Consider the following 19,404-nt stretch of genomic DNA (forward strand, 5'->3'; position numbering starts at 1 on the left):
CCGACACACTGGGTTAGACACAGACCGACACACTGGGTTAGACACAGACCGACACACTGGGTTATAGAGAGACCAACACACTGGGTTAGAGAGAGACCAACACACTGGGTTATAGAGAGACCAACATAGTGGTTTAGAGAGAGACCAACACACTGGGTTAGAGAGAGACCAACATACTGGGTTAGAGAGAGACCAACACACTGGGTTAGAGAGAGACCAACACACTGGGTTAGACACAGACCAAAACACTGGGTTAGACACAGACCGACACACTGGGTTATAGAGAGACCAACACACTGGGTTATAGAGAGACCAACACACTGGGTTATAGAGAGACCAACACACTGGGTTATAGAGAGACCAACACACTGGGTTAGAGAGAGACCAACACACTGGGTTATAGAGAGACCAACACACTGGGTTAGAGAGAGACCAACACACTGGGTTAGAGAGAGACCAACACACTGGGTTAGAGACAGACCAACACACTGGGTTAGAGAGAGACCGACACACTGGGTTAGAGACAGACCGACACACTGGGTTAGACACAGACCGACACACTGGGTTAGACACAGACCGACACACTGGGTTATAGAGAGACCGACACACTGGGTTATAGAGAGACCGACACACTGGGTTAGAGAGAGACCAACACACTGGGTTAGAGAGAGACCAACATACTGGGTTAGAGAGAGACCAACACACTGGGTTAGAGAGAGACCAACATACTGGGTTAGAGAGAGACCAACACACTGGGTTAGAGAGAGACCAACACACTGGGTTAGACACAGACCAACACACTGGGTTAGACACAGACCGACACACTGGGTTATAGAGAGACCAACACACTGGGTTATAGAGAGACCAACACACTGGGTTATAGAGAGACAGACCAACACACTGGGTTAGTGAGAGACCAACACACTGGGTTAGACACAGACCAACACACTGGGTTAGAGAGAGACCAACACACTGGGTTAGAGAGAGACCAACACACTGGGTTAGAGAGAGACCAACACACTGGGTTAGAGATAGAACGACACACTGGGTTAGAGAGAGACCAACACACTGGGTTAGAGACAGACCAACACACTGGGTTAGAGAGAGACCAACACACTGGGTTAGAGAGAGACCAACACACTGGGTTAGAGACAGACCAACACACTGGGTTAGAGACAGACCAACACACTGGGTTAGAGACAGACCAACACACTGGGTTATAGAGACAGACCGACACACTGGGATAGAGACAGACCGACACACTGGGTTAGAGAGACAGACCAACACACTGGGTTAGAGAGAGACCAACACACTGGGTTAGACACAGACCAACATACCTGGATTAGAGAGACAACAACATACTGGGTTAGAGAGAGACCAACACACTGGGTTAGAGAGAGACCAACACACTGGGTTAGACACAGACCAACACACTGGGTTAGACACAGAGAACACACTGGGTTAGACACAGACCGATACACTGGGTTAGAGACAGACCAACACACTGGGTTAGAGAGACAACAACATACTGGGTTAGAGAGAGAACAACACACTGGGTTAGAAAGAGACCGACACACTGGGTTAGAGGGAGACCGACACACTGGGTTAGAGAGACAACAACACACTGGGTTAGAGAGACAACAACACACTGGGTTAGAGATAGAACGACACACTGGGTTAGAGAGAGACCAACACACTGGGTTAGAGAGAGACCAACAAACTGGGTTAGAGACAGACCAACACACTGGGTTAGAGAGAGACCAACACACTGGGTTAGAGAGAGACCAACACACTGGGTTAGACACAGACCAACACACTGGGTTAGACACAGACCGATACACTGGGTTAGAGACAGACCGACACACTGGGTTAGAGAGACAACAACACACTGGGTTAGAGAGAGACCAACACACTGGGTTAGAGAGAGACCAACACACTGGGTTAGAGACAGACCAACACACTGGGTTAGACACAGACCGACACACTGGGTTAGACACAGACCGACACACAGGGTTATAGAGAGACCGACACACTGGGTTATAGAGAGACCAACACACTGGGTTAGAGAGAGACCAACACACTGGGTTATAGAGAGACCAACATAGTGGTTTAGAGAGAGACCAACACACTGGGTTAGAGAGAGACCAACATACTGGGTTAGAGAGAGACCAACACACTGGGTTAGAGAGAGACCAACACACTGGGTTAGACACAGACCAAAACACTGGGTTAGACACAGACCGACACACTGGGTTATAGAGAGACCGACACACTGGGTTATAGAGAGACCAACACACTGGGTTATAGAGAGACCAACACACTGGGTTATAGAGAGACCAACACACTGGGTTAGAGAGAGACCAACACACTGGGTTATAGAGAGACCAACACACTGGGTTAGAGAGAGACCAACACACTGGGTTAGAGAGAGACCAACACACTGGGTTAGAGACAGACCAACACACTGGGTTAGAGAGAGACCGACACACTGGGTTAGAGACAGACCGACACACTGGGTTAGACACAGACCGACACACTGGGTTAGACACAGACCGACACACTGGGTTATAGAGAGACCGACACACTGGGTTATAGAGAGACCGACACACTGGGTTAGAGAGAGACCAACACACTGGGTTAGAGAGAGACCAACATACTGGGTTAGAGAGAGACCAACACACTGGGTTAGAGAGAGACCAACATACTGGATTAGAGAGAGACCAACACACTGGGTTAGAGAGAGACCAACACACTGGGTTAGACACAGACCAACACACTGGGTTAGACACAGACCGACACACTGGGTTATAGAGAGACCAACACACTGGGTTATAGAGAGACAGACCAACACACTGGGTTAGAGAGAGACCAACACACTGGGTTAGAGAGAGACCAACACACTGGGTTAGAGAGAGACCAACACACTGGGTTAGAGATAGAACGACACACTGGGTTAGAGAGAGACCAACACACTGGGTTAGAGAGAGACCAACACACTGGGTTAGAGAGAGACCAACACACTGGGTTAGAGAGAGACCAACACACTGGGTTAGAGAGAGACCAACACACTGGGTTATAGAGAGACCAACATAGTGGTTTAGAGAGAGACCAACACACTGGGTTAGAGAGAGACCAACATACTGGGTTAGAGAGAGACCAACACACTGGGTTAGAGAGAGACCAACACACTGGGTTAGACACAGACCAAAACACTGGGTTAGACACAGACCGACACACTGGGTTATAGAGAGACCAACACACTGGGTTATAGAGAGACCAACACACTGGGTTATAGAGAGACCAACACACTGGGTTATAGAGAGACCAACACACTGGGTTAGAGAGAGACCAACACACTGGGTTAGAGAGAGACCAACACACTGGGTTAGAGACAGACCAACACACTGGGTTAGACACAGACCGACACACTGGGTTAGACACAGACCGACACACTGGGTTAGACACAGACCGACACACTGGGTTATAGAGAGACCAACACACTGGGTTAGAGAGAGACCAACATAATGGGTTAGAGAGAGACCAACACACTGGGTTAGAGACAGACCAACACACTGGGTTAGAGAGAGACCAACACACTGGGTTAGACACAGACCAACACACTGGGTTAGACACAGACCAACACACTGGGTTAGACACAGACCAACACACTGGGTTAGACACAGACCAACACACTGGGTTAGACACAGACCAACACACTGGGTTAGACACAGACCAACACACTGGGTTAGACACAGACAACACACTGGGTTAGAGATAGAACGACACACTGGGTTAGAAAGAGACCGACACACTGGGTTAGAGAGAGACCAACACACTGGGTTAGAGAGACAACAACATACTGGGTTAGAGAGAGAACAACACACTGGGTTAGAAAGAGACCGACACACTGGGTTAGAGAGACAACAACACACTGGGTTAGAGAGACAACAACACACTGGGTTAGAGGATGAACGACACACTGGGTTAGAGAGAGACCAACACACTGGGTTAGAGAGAGACCAACACACTGGGTTAGAGACAGACCAACACACTGGGTTAGAGAGAGACCAACACACTGGGTTAGACACAGACCAACACATTGGGTTAGACACAGACCAACACACTGGGTTAGAGAGAGACCAACACACTGGGTTAGAGACAGACCAACACACTGGGTTAGAGAGAGACCAACACACTGGGTTAGAGATAGAACGACACACTGGGTAAGAGAGAGACCAACACACTGGGTTAGAGAGAGACCAACACACTGGGTTAGAGAGAGACCAACACACTGGGTTAGAGAGAGATCAACACACTGGGTTAGAGAGAGTTCAACACACTGGGTTAGAGACAGACCAACACACTGGGTTAGAGACAGACCAACACACTGGGTTAAAGACAGACCAACACACTGGGTTAGAGACAGACCAACACACTGGGTTAGAGAGAGACCAACACACAGAGTTATAGATAGACCAACACACTGGGTTAGACACAGACCAACACACTGGGTTAGAGACAGACCAACATACTGGGTTAGAGACAGACCAACACACTGGGTTAGAGAGAGACCAACACACTGGGTTAGAGAGAGACCAACACACTGGGTTAGAGACAGACCAACACACTGGGTTAGAGACAGACCAACACACTGGGTTAGAGACAGACCAACACACTGGGTTAGAGACAGACCAACACACTGGGTTAGAGAGAGACCAACACACTGGGTTAGAGAGAGACCAACACACTGGGTTAGAGAGAGACCAACAAACTGGCTTAGAGAGATACCAACACACTGGGTTAGAGACAGACCAACACACTGGGTTAGAGAGAGACCAACATACTGGGTTAGAGAGAGACCAACATACTGGGTTAGAGAGAGACCAACATACTGGGTTAGAGAGAGACCAACACACTGGGTTAGAGACAGACCAACACACTGGTATAGAGAAAGACCAACACACTGGGTTAGACACAGACCAACACACTGGGATAGAGAGAGACCAACATACTGGGTTAGAGAGATACCAACACACTGGGTTAGAGACAGACCAACACACTGGGTTAGAGACAGACCAACACACTGGGTTAGAGAGAGACCAACACACTGGGTTAGAGAGAGACCAACACACTGGGTTAGAGAGAGACCAACACACTGGGTTAGAGAGAGACCAACAAACTGGCTTAGAGAGATACCAACACACTGGGTTAGAGACAGACCAACACACTGGGTTAGAGAGAGACCAACATACTGGGTTAGAGAGAGACCAACATACTGGGTTAGAGAGAGACCAACATACTGGGTTAGAGAGAGACCAACACACTGGGTTAGAGACAGACCAACACACTGGTATAGAGACAGACCAACACACTGGGTTAGACACAGACCAACACACTGGGATAGAGAGAGACCAACATACTGGGTTAGAGAGATACCAACACACTGGGTTAGAGACAGACCAACACACTGGGTTAGAGAGAGACCAACACACTGGGTTAGAGACAGACCAACACACTGGGTTAGAGAGAGACCAACACACTGGGTTAGAGAGAGACCAACACACTGGGTTAGAGACAGACCAACACACTGGGTTAGAGACAGACCAACACACTGGGTTAGAGACAGACCAACACACTGGGTTATAGAGACAGACCGACACACTGGGATAGAGACAGACCGACACACTGGGTTAGAGAGACAGACCGACACACTGGGTTAGAGACAGACCGACACACTGGGTTAGAGAGAGACCAACACACTGGGTTAGAGAGAGACCAACACACTGGGTTAGACACAGACCAACATACCTGGATTAGAGAGACAACAACATACTGGGTTAGAGAGAGACCAACACACTGGGTTAGAGAGAGACCAACACACTGGGTTAGACTCAGACCAACACACTGGGTTAGACACAGAGAACACACTGGGTTAGAGACAGACCGATACACTGGGTTAGAGACAGACCAACACACTGGGTTAGAGAGACAACAACATACTGGGTTAGAGAGAGAACAACACACTGGGTTAGAAAGAGACCGACACACTGGGTTAGAGGGAGACCGACACACTGGGTTAGAGAGACAACAACACACTGGGTTAGAGAGACAACAACACACTGGGTTAGAGATAGAACGACACACTGGGTTAGAGAGAGACCAACACACTGGGTTAGAGAGAGACCAACAAACTGGGTTAGAGACAGACCAACACACTGGGTTAGAGAGAGACCAACACACTGGGTTAGAGAGAGACCAACACACTGGGTTAGACACAGACCAACACACTGGGTTAGACACAGACCGATACACTGGGTTAGAGACAGACCGACACACTGGGTTAGAGAGACAACAACACACTGGGTTAGAGAGAGACCAACACACTGGGTTAGAGAGAGACCAACACACTGGGTTAGAGATAGACCAACACACTGGGTTAGACACAGACCGACACACTGGGTTAGACACAGACCGACACACTGGGTTAGACACAGACCGACACACTGGGTTATAGAGAGACCAACACACTGGGTTAGAGAGAGACCAACACACTGGGTTATAGAGAGACCAACATAGTGGTTTAGAGAGAGACCAACACACTGGGTTAGAGAGAGACCAACATACTGGGTTAGAGAGAGACCAACACACTGGGTTAGAGAGAGACCAACACACTGGGTTAGACACAGACCAAAACACTGGGTTAGACACAGACCGACACACTGGGTTATAGAGAGACCAACACACTGGGTTATAGAGAGACCAACACACTGGGTTATAGAGAGACCAACACACTGGGTTATAGAGAGACCAACACACTGGGTTAGAGAGAGACCAACACACTGGGTTATAGAGAGACCAACACACTGGGTTAGAGAGAGACCAACACACTGGGTTAGAGAGAGACCAACACACTGGGTTAGAGACAGACCAACACACTGGGTTAGAGAGAGACCGACACACTGGGTTAGAGACAGACCGACACACTGGGTTAGACACAGACCGACACACTGGGTTAGACACAGACCGACACACTGGGTTATAGAGAGACCGACACACTGGGTTATAGAGAGACCGACACACTGGGTTAGAGAGAGACCAACACACTGGGTTAGAGAGAGACCAACATACTGGGTTAGAGAGAGACCAACACACTGGGTTAGAGAGAGACCAACATACTGGGTTAGAGAGAGACCAACACACTGGGTTAGAGAGAGACCAACACACTGGGTTAGACACAGACCAACACACTGGGTTAGACACAGACCGACACACTGGGTTATAGAGAGACCAACACACTGGGTTATAGAGAGACCAACACACTGGGTTATAGAGAGACAGACCAACACACTGGGTTAGTGAGAGACCAACACACTGGGTTAGACACAGACCAACACACTGGGTTAGAGAGAGACCAACACACTGGGTTAGAGAGAGACCAACACACTGGGTTAGAGAGAGACCAACACACTGGGTTAGAGATAGAACGACACACTGGGTTAGAGAGAGACCAACACACTGGGTTAGAGACAGACCAACACACTGGGTTAGAGAGAGACCAACACACTGGGTTAGAGAGAGACCAACACACTGGGTTAGAGACAGACCAACACACTGGGTTAGAGACAGACCAACACACTGGGTTAGAGACAGACCAACACACTGGGTTATAGAGACAGACCGACACACTGGGATAGAGACAGACCGACACACTGGGTTAGAGAGACAGACCAACACACTGGGTTAGAGAGAGACCAACACACTGGGTTAGACACAGACCAACATACCTGGATTAGAGAGACAACAACATACTGGGTTAGAGAGAGACCAACACACTGGGTTAGAGAGAGACCAACACACTGGGTTAGACACAGACCAACACACTGGGTTAGACACAGAGAACACACTGGGTTAGACACAGACCGATACACTGGGTTAGAGACAGACCAACACACTGGGTTAGAGAGACAACAACATACTGGGTTAGAGAGAGAACAACACACTGGGTTAGAAAGAGACCGACACACTGGGTTAGAGGGAGACCGACACACTGGGTTAGAGAGACAACAACACACTGGGTTAGAGAGACAACAACACACTGGGTTAGAGATAGAACGACACACTGGGTTAGAGAGAGACCAACACACTGGGTTAGAGAGAGACCAACAAACTGGGTTAGAGACAGACCAACACACTGGGTTAGAGAGAGACCAACACACTGGGTTAGAGAGAGACCAACACACTGGGTTAGACACAGACCAACACACTGGGTTAGACACAGACCGATACACTGGGTTAGAGACAGACCGACACACTGGGTTAGAGAGACAACAACACACTGGGTTAGAGAGAGACCAACACACTGGGTTAGAGAGAGACCAACACACTGGGTTAGAGACAGACCAACACACTGGGTTAGACACAGACCGACACACTGGGTTAGACACAGACCGACACACAGGGTTATAGAGAGACCGACACACTGGGTTATAGAGAGACCAACACACTGGGTTAGAGAGAGACCAACACACTGGGTTATAGAGAGACCAACATAGTGGTTTAGAGAGAGACCAACACACTGGGTTAGAGAGAGACCAACATACTGGGTTAGAGAGAGACCAACACACTGGGTTAGAGAGAGACCAACACACTGGGTTAGACACAGACCAAAACACTGGGTTAGACACAGACCGACACACTGGGTTATAGAGAGACCGACACACTGGGTTATAGAGAGACCAACACACTGGGTTATAGAGAGACCAACACACTGGGTTATAGAGAGACCAACACACTGGGTTAGAGAGAGACCAACACACTGGGTTATAGAGAGACCAACACACTGGGTTAGAGAGAGACCAACACACTGGGTTAGAGAGAGACCAACACACTGGGTTAGAGACAGACCAACACACTGGGTTAGAGAGAGACCGACACACTGGGTTAGAGACAGACCGACACACTGGGTTAGACACAGACCGACACACTGGGTTAGACACAGACCGACACACTGGGTTATAGAGAGACCGACACACTGGGTTATAGAGAGACCGACACACTGGGTTAGAGAGAGACCAACACACTGGGTTAGAGAGAGACCAACATACTGGGTTAGAGAGAGACCAACACACTGGGTTAGAGAGAGACCAACATACTGGATTAGAGAGAGACCAACACACTGGGTTAGAGAGAGACCAACACACTGGGTTAGACACAGACCAACACACTGGGTTAGACACAGACCGACACACTGGGTTATAGAGAGACCAACACACTGGGTTATAGAGAGACCAACACACTGGGTTATAGAGAGACAGACCAACACACTGGGTTAGAGAGAGACCAACACACTGGGTTAGAGAGAGACCAACACACTGGGTTAGAGAGAGACCAACACACTGGGTTAGAGATAGAACGACACACTGGGTTAGAGAGAGACCAACACACTGGGTTAGAGAGAGACCAACACACTGGGTTAGAGAGAGACCAACACACTGGGTTAGAGAGAGACCAACACACTGGGTTAGAGAGAGACCAACACACTGGGTTATAGAGAGACCAACATAGTGGTTTAGAGAGAGACCAACACACTGGGTTAGAGAGAGACCAACATACTGGGTTAGAGAGAGACCAACACACTGGGTTAGAGAGAGACCAACACACTGGGTTAGACACAGACCAAAACACTGGGTTAGACACAGACCGACACACTGGGTTATAGAGAGACCAACACACTGGGTTATAGAGAGACCAACACACTGGGTTATAGAGAGACCAACACACTGGGTTATAGAGAGACCAACACACTGGGTTAGAGAGAGACCAACACACTGGGTTAGAGAGAGACCAACACACTGGGTTAGAGACAGACCAACACACTGGGTTAGACACAGACCGACACACTGGGTTAGACACAGACCGACACACTGGGTTATAGAGAGACCGACACACTGGGTTATAGAGAGACCAACACACTGGGTTAGAGAGAGACCAACACACTGGGTTATAGAGAGACCAACATAGTGGTTTAGAGAGAGACCAACACACTGGGTTAGAGAGAGACCAACATACTGGGTTAGAGAGAGACCAACACACTGGGTTAGAGAGAGACCAACACACTGGGTTAGACACAGACCAAAACACTGGGTTAGACACAGACCGACACACTGGGTTATAGAGAGACCAACACACTGGGTTATAGAGAGACCAACACACTGGGTTATAGAGAGACCAACACACTGGGTTATAGAGAGACCAACACACTGGGTTAGAGAGAGACCAACACACTGGGTTATAGAGAGACCAACACACTGGGTTAGAGAGAGACCAACACACTGGGTTAGAGAGAGACCAACACACTGGGTTAGAGACAGACCAACACACTGGGTTAGAGAGAGACCGACACACTGGGTTAGAGACAGACCGACACACTGGGTTAGACACAGACCGACACACTGGGTTAGACACAGACCGACACACTGGGTTATAGAGAGACCGACACACTGGGTTATAGAGAGACCGACACACTGGGTTAGAGAGAGACCAACACACTGGGTTAGAGAGAGACCAACATACTGGGTTAGAGAGAGACCAACACACTGGGTTAGAGAGAGACCAACATACTGGGTTAGAGAGAGACCAACACACTGGGTTAGAGAGAGACCAACACACTGGGTTAGACACAGACCAACACACTGGGTTAGACACAGACCGACACACTGGGTTATAGAGAGACCAACACACTGGGTTATAGAGAGACCAACACACTGGGTTATAGAGAGACAGACCAACACACTGGGTTAGAGAGAGACCAACACACTGGGTTAGACACAGACCAACACACTGGGTTAGAGAGAGACCAACACACTGGGTTAGAGAGAGACCAACACACTGGGTTAGAGAGAGACCAACACACTGGGTTAGAGATAGAACGACACACTGGGTTAGAGAGAGAACGACACACTGGGTTAGAGAGAGACCAACACACTGGGTTAGAGAGAGACCAACACACTGGGTTAGAGAGAGACCAACACACTGGGTTAGAGAGAGACCAACACACTGGGTTAGAGAGAGACCAACACACTGGGTTATAGAGAGACCAACACAGTGGTTTAGAGAGAGACCAACACACTGGGTTAGAGAGAGACCAACATAGTGGGTTAGAGAGAGACCAACACACTGGGTTAGAGAGAGACCAACACACTGGGTTAGACACAGACCAAAACACTGGGTTAGACACAGACCGACACACTGGGTTATAGAGAGACCAACACACTGGGTTATAGAGAGACCAACACACTGGGTTATAGAGAGACCAACACACTGGGTTATAGAGAGACCAACACACTGGGTTAGAGAGAGACCAACACACTGGGTTATAGAGAGACCAACACACTGGGTTAGAGAGAGACCAACACACTGGGTTAGAGAGAGACCAACACACTGGGTTAGAGACAGACCAACACACTGGGTTAGAGAGAGACTGACACACTGGGTTAGACACAGACCGACACACTGGGTTAGACACAGACCGACACACTGGGTTAGACACAGACCGACACACTGGGTTATAGAGAGACCGACACACTGGGTTATAGAGAGACCAACACACTGGGTTAGAGAGAGACCAACACACTGGGTTAGAGAGAGACCAACATACTGGGTTAGAGAGAGACCAACACACTGGGTTAGAGAGAGACCAACATACTGGGTTAGAGAGAGACCAACACACTGGGTTAGAGAGAGACCAACACACTGGGTTAGACACAGACCAACACACTGGGTTAGACACAGACCGACACACTGGGTTATAGAGAGACCAACACACTGGGTTATAGAGAGACCAACACACTGGGTTATAGAGAGACAGACCAACACACTGGGTTAGAGAAAGACCAACACACTGGGTTAGACACAGACCAACACACTGGGTTAGAGAGAGACCAACACACTGGGTTAGAGAGAGACCAACACACTGGGTTAGAGAGAGACCAACACACTGGGTTAGAGATAGAACGACACACTGGGTTAGAGAGAGACCAACACACTGGGTTAGAGAGAGACCAACACACTGGGTTAGAGACAGACCAACACACTGGGTTAGAGAGAGACCAACACACTGGGTTAGAGAGAGACCAACACACTGGGTTAGAGAGAGACCAACACACTGGGTTTGAGAGAGACCAACACACTGGGTTAGAGAGAGACCAACACACTGGGTTAGAGAGAGACCAACACACTGGGTTAGAGAGAGACCAACACACTGGGTTAGAGAGAGACCAACACACTGGGTTAGAGAGAGACCAACACACTGGGTTAGAGAGAGACCAACACACTGGGATAGAGAGAGACCAACACACTGGGTTAGAGACAAACCAAAACACTGGGTTAGAGAGAGACCAACACACTGGGTTAGAAAGAGACCAACACACTGGGTTAGAGAGAGACCAACACACTGGGTTAGAGAGAGACCAACACACTGGGATAGAGAGAGACCAACACAATGGGTTAGAGACAAACCAAAACACTGGGTTAGAGAGAGACCAACACACTGGGATAGAGAGAGACCAACACAATTAGTTAGAGACAGACCAAAACACTGAGTTAGAAAGAGACCAACACACTGGGTTATAGAGAGACCAACACAATGGGTTAGAGAGAGACCGAGAGTTAGAGTCATACAGTCCATTTTACCTCCTGAGGAGAGAGACAGGGAAGCAATAAAGCAATATGTATCTGTTAAAACATGAAAGAGTTGACTCACATGTTTAGGTTGTCTAAACATACTGAAGTAGAACGATGTACAACGTGCATCTGTTTTTTTTGCATGTCTACATGTACGGAAAGGTCAAGCCTTTGAAAACATTCTTGAAAAGGAATAAATAAACAAACCACCTTTTGTAGTCAGGAGCCAGTCTGCAACCAGAAGGAATCAGCCAACCCCTATCAGTGTGCCTTATCCCTGTCCTGACCAACCATTTGATGGTTACAGTATAGCTGTCTTAAATACTTCTTTGTGTTTCCTGGTTGAGTTTAGTTCATCCTGCTGGAGGTGCCCAGGCTGCAGCACATCATTGTGGTGGATGACACACCCACCAAGTGGCCTGGTTACCCACGAGGCATCAGTGTCCACAACATGGCTACCGTTCAGGAGCTGGGGACCAAGCCTGAGAATGGTAAACACACAGGTGTGTGTGTATGTGTGTGTGTGTGTGTGTGTGTGTGTGTGTGTGTGTGTGTGTGTGTGTGTGTGTGTGTGTGTGTGTGTGTGTGTGTGTGTGTGTGTGTGTGTGTGTGTGTGTGTGTGTGTGTGTGTGTGTGTGTGTGTGTGGACTGAGCATTTCTTTAACGGCATTATACTGAAATGTACACAACATGTATAACATCGTTATAGCACTCATTTACTAGTTTGTAGTAAGTCACTTTGCTAGTTTCAGAGATACTGTGGTCTCAGAGATATTGTGGTCTCAGAGATACTGTATTCTCAGAGATACTGTGCTCTCAGATACTGTGGTTTCAGAGATACTGTGGTCTCAGATACTGTGGTTTCAGAAATACTGTGGTCTCAGAGATACTGTGGTCTCAGAGATACTGTGGTCTCAGAGATACTGTGGTCTCAGAGATACTGTGGTCTCAGAGATCCTGTGCTCTCAGATACTGTGGTTTCAGAGATACTGTAGTCTCAGAGATACTGTAGTCTCAGAGATACTGTAGTCTCAGAGATACTGTAGTCTCAGAGATACTGTAGTCTCAGAGATACTGTAGTCTCAGAGATACTGTAGTCTCAGAGATACTGTGGTCTCAGAGATACAGTGGTCTCAGATATACTGTAGTCTCAGAGATACTGTAGTCTTAGAGATACTGTAGTCTTAGAGATACTGTAGTCTCAGATATACTGAAGTCTCAGAGATACTGTGGTTTCAGAGATACAGTGGTCTCAGATATACTGTGGTCTCAGATATACTGTGGTCTCAGAGATACTGTAGTCTCAGAGATACTGTAGTCTCAGAGATACTGTAGTCTCAGAGATACTGTAGTCTCAGAGATACTGTAGTCTTCGAGATACTGTAGTCTCAGAGATACTGTGGTTTCAGAGATACTGTGGTTTCAGATATACTGTGGTCTCAGATATACTGTAGTCTCAAAGATACTGTGGTTTCAGAGATACTGTAGTCTCAGAGATACTGTAGTCCCAGATATACTGTAGTCTCAGAGATACTGTGGTCTCAAGGGGGGGGGGGGGGTTGGTAATGCGGCTCATTAGGTCATGTGAATGAGGAAGTGGACACATCTGTGTCAGATTAAACTCAGAGGAAACACTCCCTTTCTCTCCAATTTCTCTCTCCTTTCCTTCCTCTCTCTTTCCATCCCTCCCTTTCTCCAGCTGCTCTCTAGTGCTGCACTGCTTGACCCATAACAAGTAGAGCTGGTACTGTGAGGGGTAGGTGTGTGTGTGTGTTTGTGTGTGTGTGCGTGTGCGTGTGCGTGTGTGTGTGTGTGTGTGTGTGTGTGTGTGTGTGTGTGTGTGTGTGTGTGTGTGTGTGTGTGTGTGTGTGCGCGTGTGCTGACCTGTGGGATTAGGAAGGAGGCTCATGTTTATAGACACTTCTGTAAACTTCACATGACATCATTCCCCCAACACCCCTCTCCTCCTCCTCTCCACCCTGTATCTCTGGGTCCATGTTCAAGTCAGAACAAGGCCCCCCAGCTCTACAAAAAACATTCGAAATCACGTCTTATATTTCCACATGAGGACAACTGAGAGAAATCTGCTGACTGTTGTTTTAGCCCTACTCCATTCATTTCTTATGTAGTCTAGAACTGGGATTTTTTTTTCAGCCCGAGACCCAAATTATAAATTAACCATCCTCCCGTGATCCAAATCGTCCTCCTGCAACCCAAATTACGAAGAAATAGTGTGTGATTGTAGATGTATTCTTATAACACACAACCTACCTCTCACAAGCCAAGGACCCACTTTGGGTCCCGACCCATAGTTTAAGAAACCTATATGATCTAGAATCATCTCACCTCCTTCCACATTGTCAGAATCCACATTGCTTGACATAATATAACTTCTGAGTGGCTTTTTGGTAAGCCTAGACAAGATTAACATAGTGTCTTGGAGAACTTAAGCCCAAACATTTGAAATGGGCTGACGGGGAGGAGAGGCTTTACGTCAATTGAATAGCTCGCAGCCAGTTAACACACAGCCAAATGTCAGAGAAGAAAGAGAAGAGTGAAATAAGATGAAGAGAGCCGTAGAGGGGCAGAGAGAGGCAGAGAGAGAGATATTGTAAAGAGGAAGGTAGATGTGGAGAGAGGAAAGAGGGAGAGGTATATGGGGTTTTTGGCATTAAGATATGCTGTATCTTCCTACTGAGAGTGCCAAGAGGCTGAGGAGGTTTACTAAATGGTGACATTATGTTTAATGTGTTTAATATTTGACTTGACTGATGTTCCTCTCCCTCTTTATTCCATTAGGAATGTTCCATTCTACCACTCCTTTAGATATTCATCATTATGTACCCCCATCTTGTTTAACACCACCATATGTTCCCAGGACCTTCGCCTACAGACTATATATCTTAACATGGACTTAACAAACCTCCTCCTTTTATTGTCCTGCCCTGCAACATATCTTATGATCTCCCATGAACTCCCTTTTCCTACCATATGCTGAATATTTACAAAAACATGCTTTCATGTCATGAACTAATTTGTTTTCCTGTACTTGTGTGTGTGTGTGTGTGTGTGTGTGTGTGTGTGTGTGTGTGTGTGTGTGTGTGTGTGTGTGTGTGTGTGTGTGTGTGTGTGTGTGTGTGTGTGTGTGTGTGTGTGTGTGTGTGTGTGTGTGTGTGTGTAGTGTCTCGTGGGCGTAAACAGCCCATGCCCTCTGACATCGCTGTCATCATGTACACCAGCGGCTCCACTGGCGTACCCAAGGGCGTCATGATCTCCCATAGCAACATCATTGCTGGCATCACTGGCATGGCAGAAAGGATACCCAACCTGGGGTAGGTACAGCTAACCTGCCAACCTTATACACTCTCTTTACCCTCCTGGGCTCACTTCCCCCAGTACCAAACTACTACTACCGACATTTCCTGATAAGCAACATTTTTTCATGAATCATCGAATAGCACTTTGAATGCTCTAAGAATGTTCATAATCCAAGCTGGCTTCCAAAGTGCACCTTATCCAGGAAGACTGATTAAATGTTTACTTAGCCCTTTTTCAGTTGGCGCTGTCTTAGAGGAAGGTCCCATCATGTCCTGTCTATGCTCTTTGACTGATCTCAGCTGTCCATGGGGGAGTACAGTGTGATGGTTATACATAGCAGGTTCCATTTCAACGCTGAATTAAAGAAACACTCAAAGTGATCTATGAGGACAACTTCCTGATTGAGGCCTTGGTGTCAACTGAGCACGTGCAGAAGCGTGGGTTTAAGGCTGTGCTGTAAATAAATGTAGATGCTGTACCATCACACTGGTGATCACTACGACGACAAATGTGTTTGCTTTGTGTTCTTTAAAAAAACTCTGTCTTTCTCTGGAGAACAGGATTGGGGGAAGAGAGGGAGGGGAGTGGAAGAATAGGAAGATGGAAGAGAGGGAGGGGAGTGGAAGACTAGGAAGATGGAAGAGAGGGGGGGGAGTGGAAGACTAGGAAGATGGAAGAGAGGGAGGGGAGTGGAAGACTAGGAAGATGGAAGAGAGGGAGGGGAGTGGAAGACTAGGAAGATGGAAGAGAGGGAGGGGAGTGGAAGACTAGGAAGATGGAAGAGAGGGAGGGGAATGGAAGACTAGGAAGATGGAAGAGAGGGAGGGGAATGGAAGACTAGGAAGATGGAAGAGAGGGAGGGGAGTGGAAGAATAGGAAGATGGAAGAGAGGGAGGGGAGTGGAAGACTAGGAAGATGGAAGAGAGGGAGGGGAGTGGAAGACTAGGAAGATGGAAGAGAGGGAGGGGAGTGGAAGAATAGGAAGATGGAAGAGAGGGAGGGGAGTGGAAGAATAGGAAGATGGAAGAGAGGGAGGGGAGTGGAAGACTAGGAAGATGGAAGAGAGGGAGGGGAGTGGAAGACTAGGAAGATGGAAGAGAGGGAGGGGAGTGGAAGACTAGGAAGATGGAAGAGAGGGGGTCAAGTCGTTACCCTTTAGAGAGCATCTTGATCTGGCCCAGAAGGACATGTACTGCAGTGCTTTGTGTATTTTGTTCTTTAATTGTGTAAACCTTTCTTATACATATAGTTTTGTCATGCAAGTTTATTGAAAGACGATCGTGTACGATTTTGGACTGTTGCCTGTCTGTCTGTCTGTCTGTCTGTCTGTCTGTCTGTCCGTATGCTAGAATAATAAGAAGTTAGGTATATTGTTCTGTGGCAGTGAGAATGACACCTACATCGGGTACCTCCCCCTGGCCCATGTGTTGGAGCTGAGTGCAGAGCTGGTGTGTGTGGCTCACGGCTGCAGGATTGGCTACTCCTCCCCCCAGACGCTAGCGGACCAGGTGAGGTGGTCCCCCCCTGCTCTGTATACTGTGTCACCTGCTTGGACTGTACATTACTAAAGACATATATAAAAGGTGAATATATGTGTAGAGTACCTGTATGATAACTGTATCCTTTCTCTCACACCAGTCAACAAAGATTAAAAAAGGCAGTAAAGGAGACACCAGTGTTCTGCAGCCGACTCTAATGGCAGCTGTGCCGGTAAGACACATACATTACTGTACTGTCAATGTAGGATTGCAAATGCTGATGCTCCAGATACTCAACTAGTCTAAAGGCCAGTTGTATTACTTCTTTAATCAGCACAACAGTTTTCAGCTGTGCTAAGATAATTGCAAAAGGGTTTTCTAATGATCAATTAGCCTTTTAAAATGATAAACTTGGATTAGCTAACACGACGTACCATTGGAACACAGGAGTGATGGTTGCTGATAATGGGCCTCTGTACACCTATGTAGATATTCCATTAAAAATCAGCCGTTTCCAGCAACAATAGTCATTTACAACATTAACAATGTCTACACTGTATTTCTGATCAATTTTATGTTATTTTGATGGACAAAAAATGTGCTTTTCTTTCAAAAACAAGGACTTTTCTAAGTGATCCCAAACTTTTGAACGGTATTGTATGTTTACATTGCCAAAGGAAGTGAAATGGATAAACAAAAGTGATTTTTTTTTTAAAAAGTGAACAGTAAATATTACACTCACACAAGTTCCAAAACAATAGAGACATTTCAAATGTCATATTATGTCTATATAGAGTGTTGTAAAAATGTGCAAATAGTTAAAGTACAAAAGGGAAAATAAATAAATATGGGTTGTATTTACAATGGTGTTGTAACGGTCGTCTTGTGGTGAATGAGCGGACCAAGGCGCAGTGGGTGATAAATACATGATGATTTATTGAAAGACGAAACACGAAGAACACTTGAATAAACTACAAAACAACAAACGACGTTAAACAGCAGCATACCACCCTGCATACCACTGCTGGCTTGCTTCTGAAGCTAAGCAGGGTCGGTCCTGGTCAGTCCCTGGATGGGAGACCAGATGCTGCTGGAAGTGGTGTTGGAGGGCCAGTAGGAGGCACTCTTTCCTCTGGTCTAAAAAATATCCCAATGCCCCAGGGCAGTGATTGGGGACACTGCCCTGTGTAGGGTGCCGTCTTTCGGATGGGACGTTAAACGGGTGTCCTGACTCTCTGAGGTCATTAAAGATCCCATGGCACTTATCGTAAGAGTAGGGGTGTTAACCCCGGTGTCCTGGCTAAAATTCCCAATCTGGCCCTCAAACCATCATGGTCACCTAATAATCCCCAGTTTACATTTGGCTCATTCATCCCCCTCTTCTCCCCTGTAACTATTCCCCAGGTCGTTGCTGCAAATGAGAACGTGTTCTCAGTCAACTTACCTGGTAAAATAACGGTAAAATAAATAAATAAAAATAAAAACAGACCTGAACTTGTGAACATAAAAAACAATGAACGCACGAACAGGAAAGAACAAACGAACGAGACGAGACAGTACCGTGTGGTGCAACAAACACAGACACAGCAACAATCACCCACAAACAAACAGTGAGAACAGCCTACCTTAATATGGTTCTCAATCAGAGGAAACGTCAAACACCTGCCTCTAATTGAGAACCATATCAGGCAACACATTAACCCCAACATAGAAACACAACACATAGAATGCCCACCCCAACTCACGCCCTGACCAACTAAACACATACAAAACAACAGAAAACAGGTCAGGAACGTGACAGGTGTTTGATCTTCAATGGTTGCCTTTTTCTTGTGGCAACAGGTCACAAATCCTGCTGCTGTGATGGCACACTGTGGTATTTCACCCAATAGATATGGGAGTTTATCAAAATTGGGTTCCTTTTTTG

At 47.2% G+C, this 19,404-nt stretch overlaps 1 protein-coding gene across 3 annotated transcripts in view; it reads left to right on the forward strand.

The window, feature by feature from the left end:
• Positions 1 to 18,241, forward strand: part of LOC129822339 (fatty acid CoA ligase Acsl3-like) — a 113,418-nt gene extending 95,177 nt beyond the window's left edge. The window contains exons 5-8 of one of the 3 annotated variants that reach the window (XM_055880554.1): positions 13,034 to 13,184; positions 15,863 to 16,013; positions 17,384 to 17,507; positions 17,638 to 18,241. In XM_055880554.1, coding sequence (XP_055736529.1) covers positions 13,034 to 13,184; positions 15,863 to 16,013; positions 17,384 to 17,507; positions 17,638 to 17,778 — 567 coding nt within the window. In that variant the 3' untranslated portion in view covers positions 17,779 to 18,241. Of the gene's footprint in view, positions 1 to 13,033; positions 13,185 to 15,862; positions 16,014 to 17,364; positions 17,508 to 17,637 lie in introns of those variants that run through there. The other 2 variants (XM_055880555.1, XM_055880556.1) reach the window with 2 other exon arrangements.
• Positions 18,242 to 19,404: the final 1,163 nt, after the last annotated feature.

The sequence above is a fragment of the Salvelinus fontinalis genome, chromosome 24, assembly GCF_029448725.1.
Source record: "Salvelinus fontinalis isolate EN_2023a chromosome 24, ASM2944872v1, whole genome shotgun sequence".
Lineage (NCBI taxonomy): Eukaryota > Metazoa > Chordata > Actinopteri > Salmoniformes > Salmonidae > Salvelinus > Salvelinus fontinalis.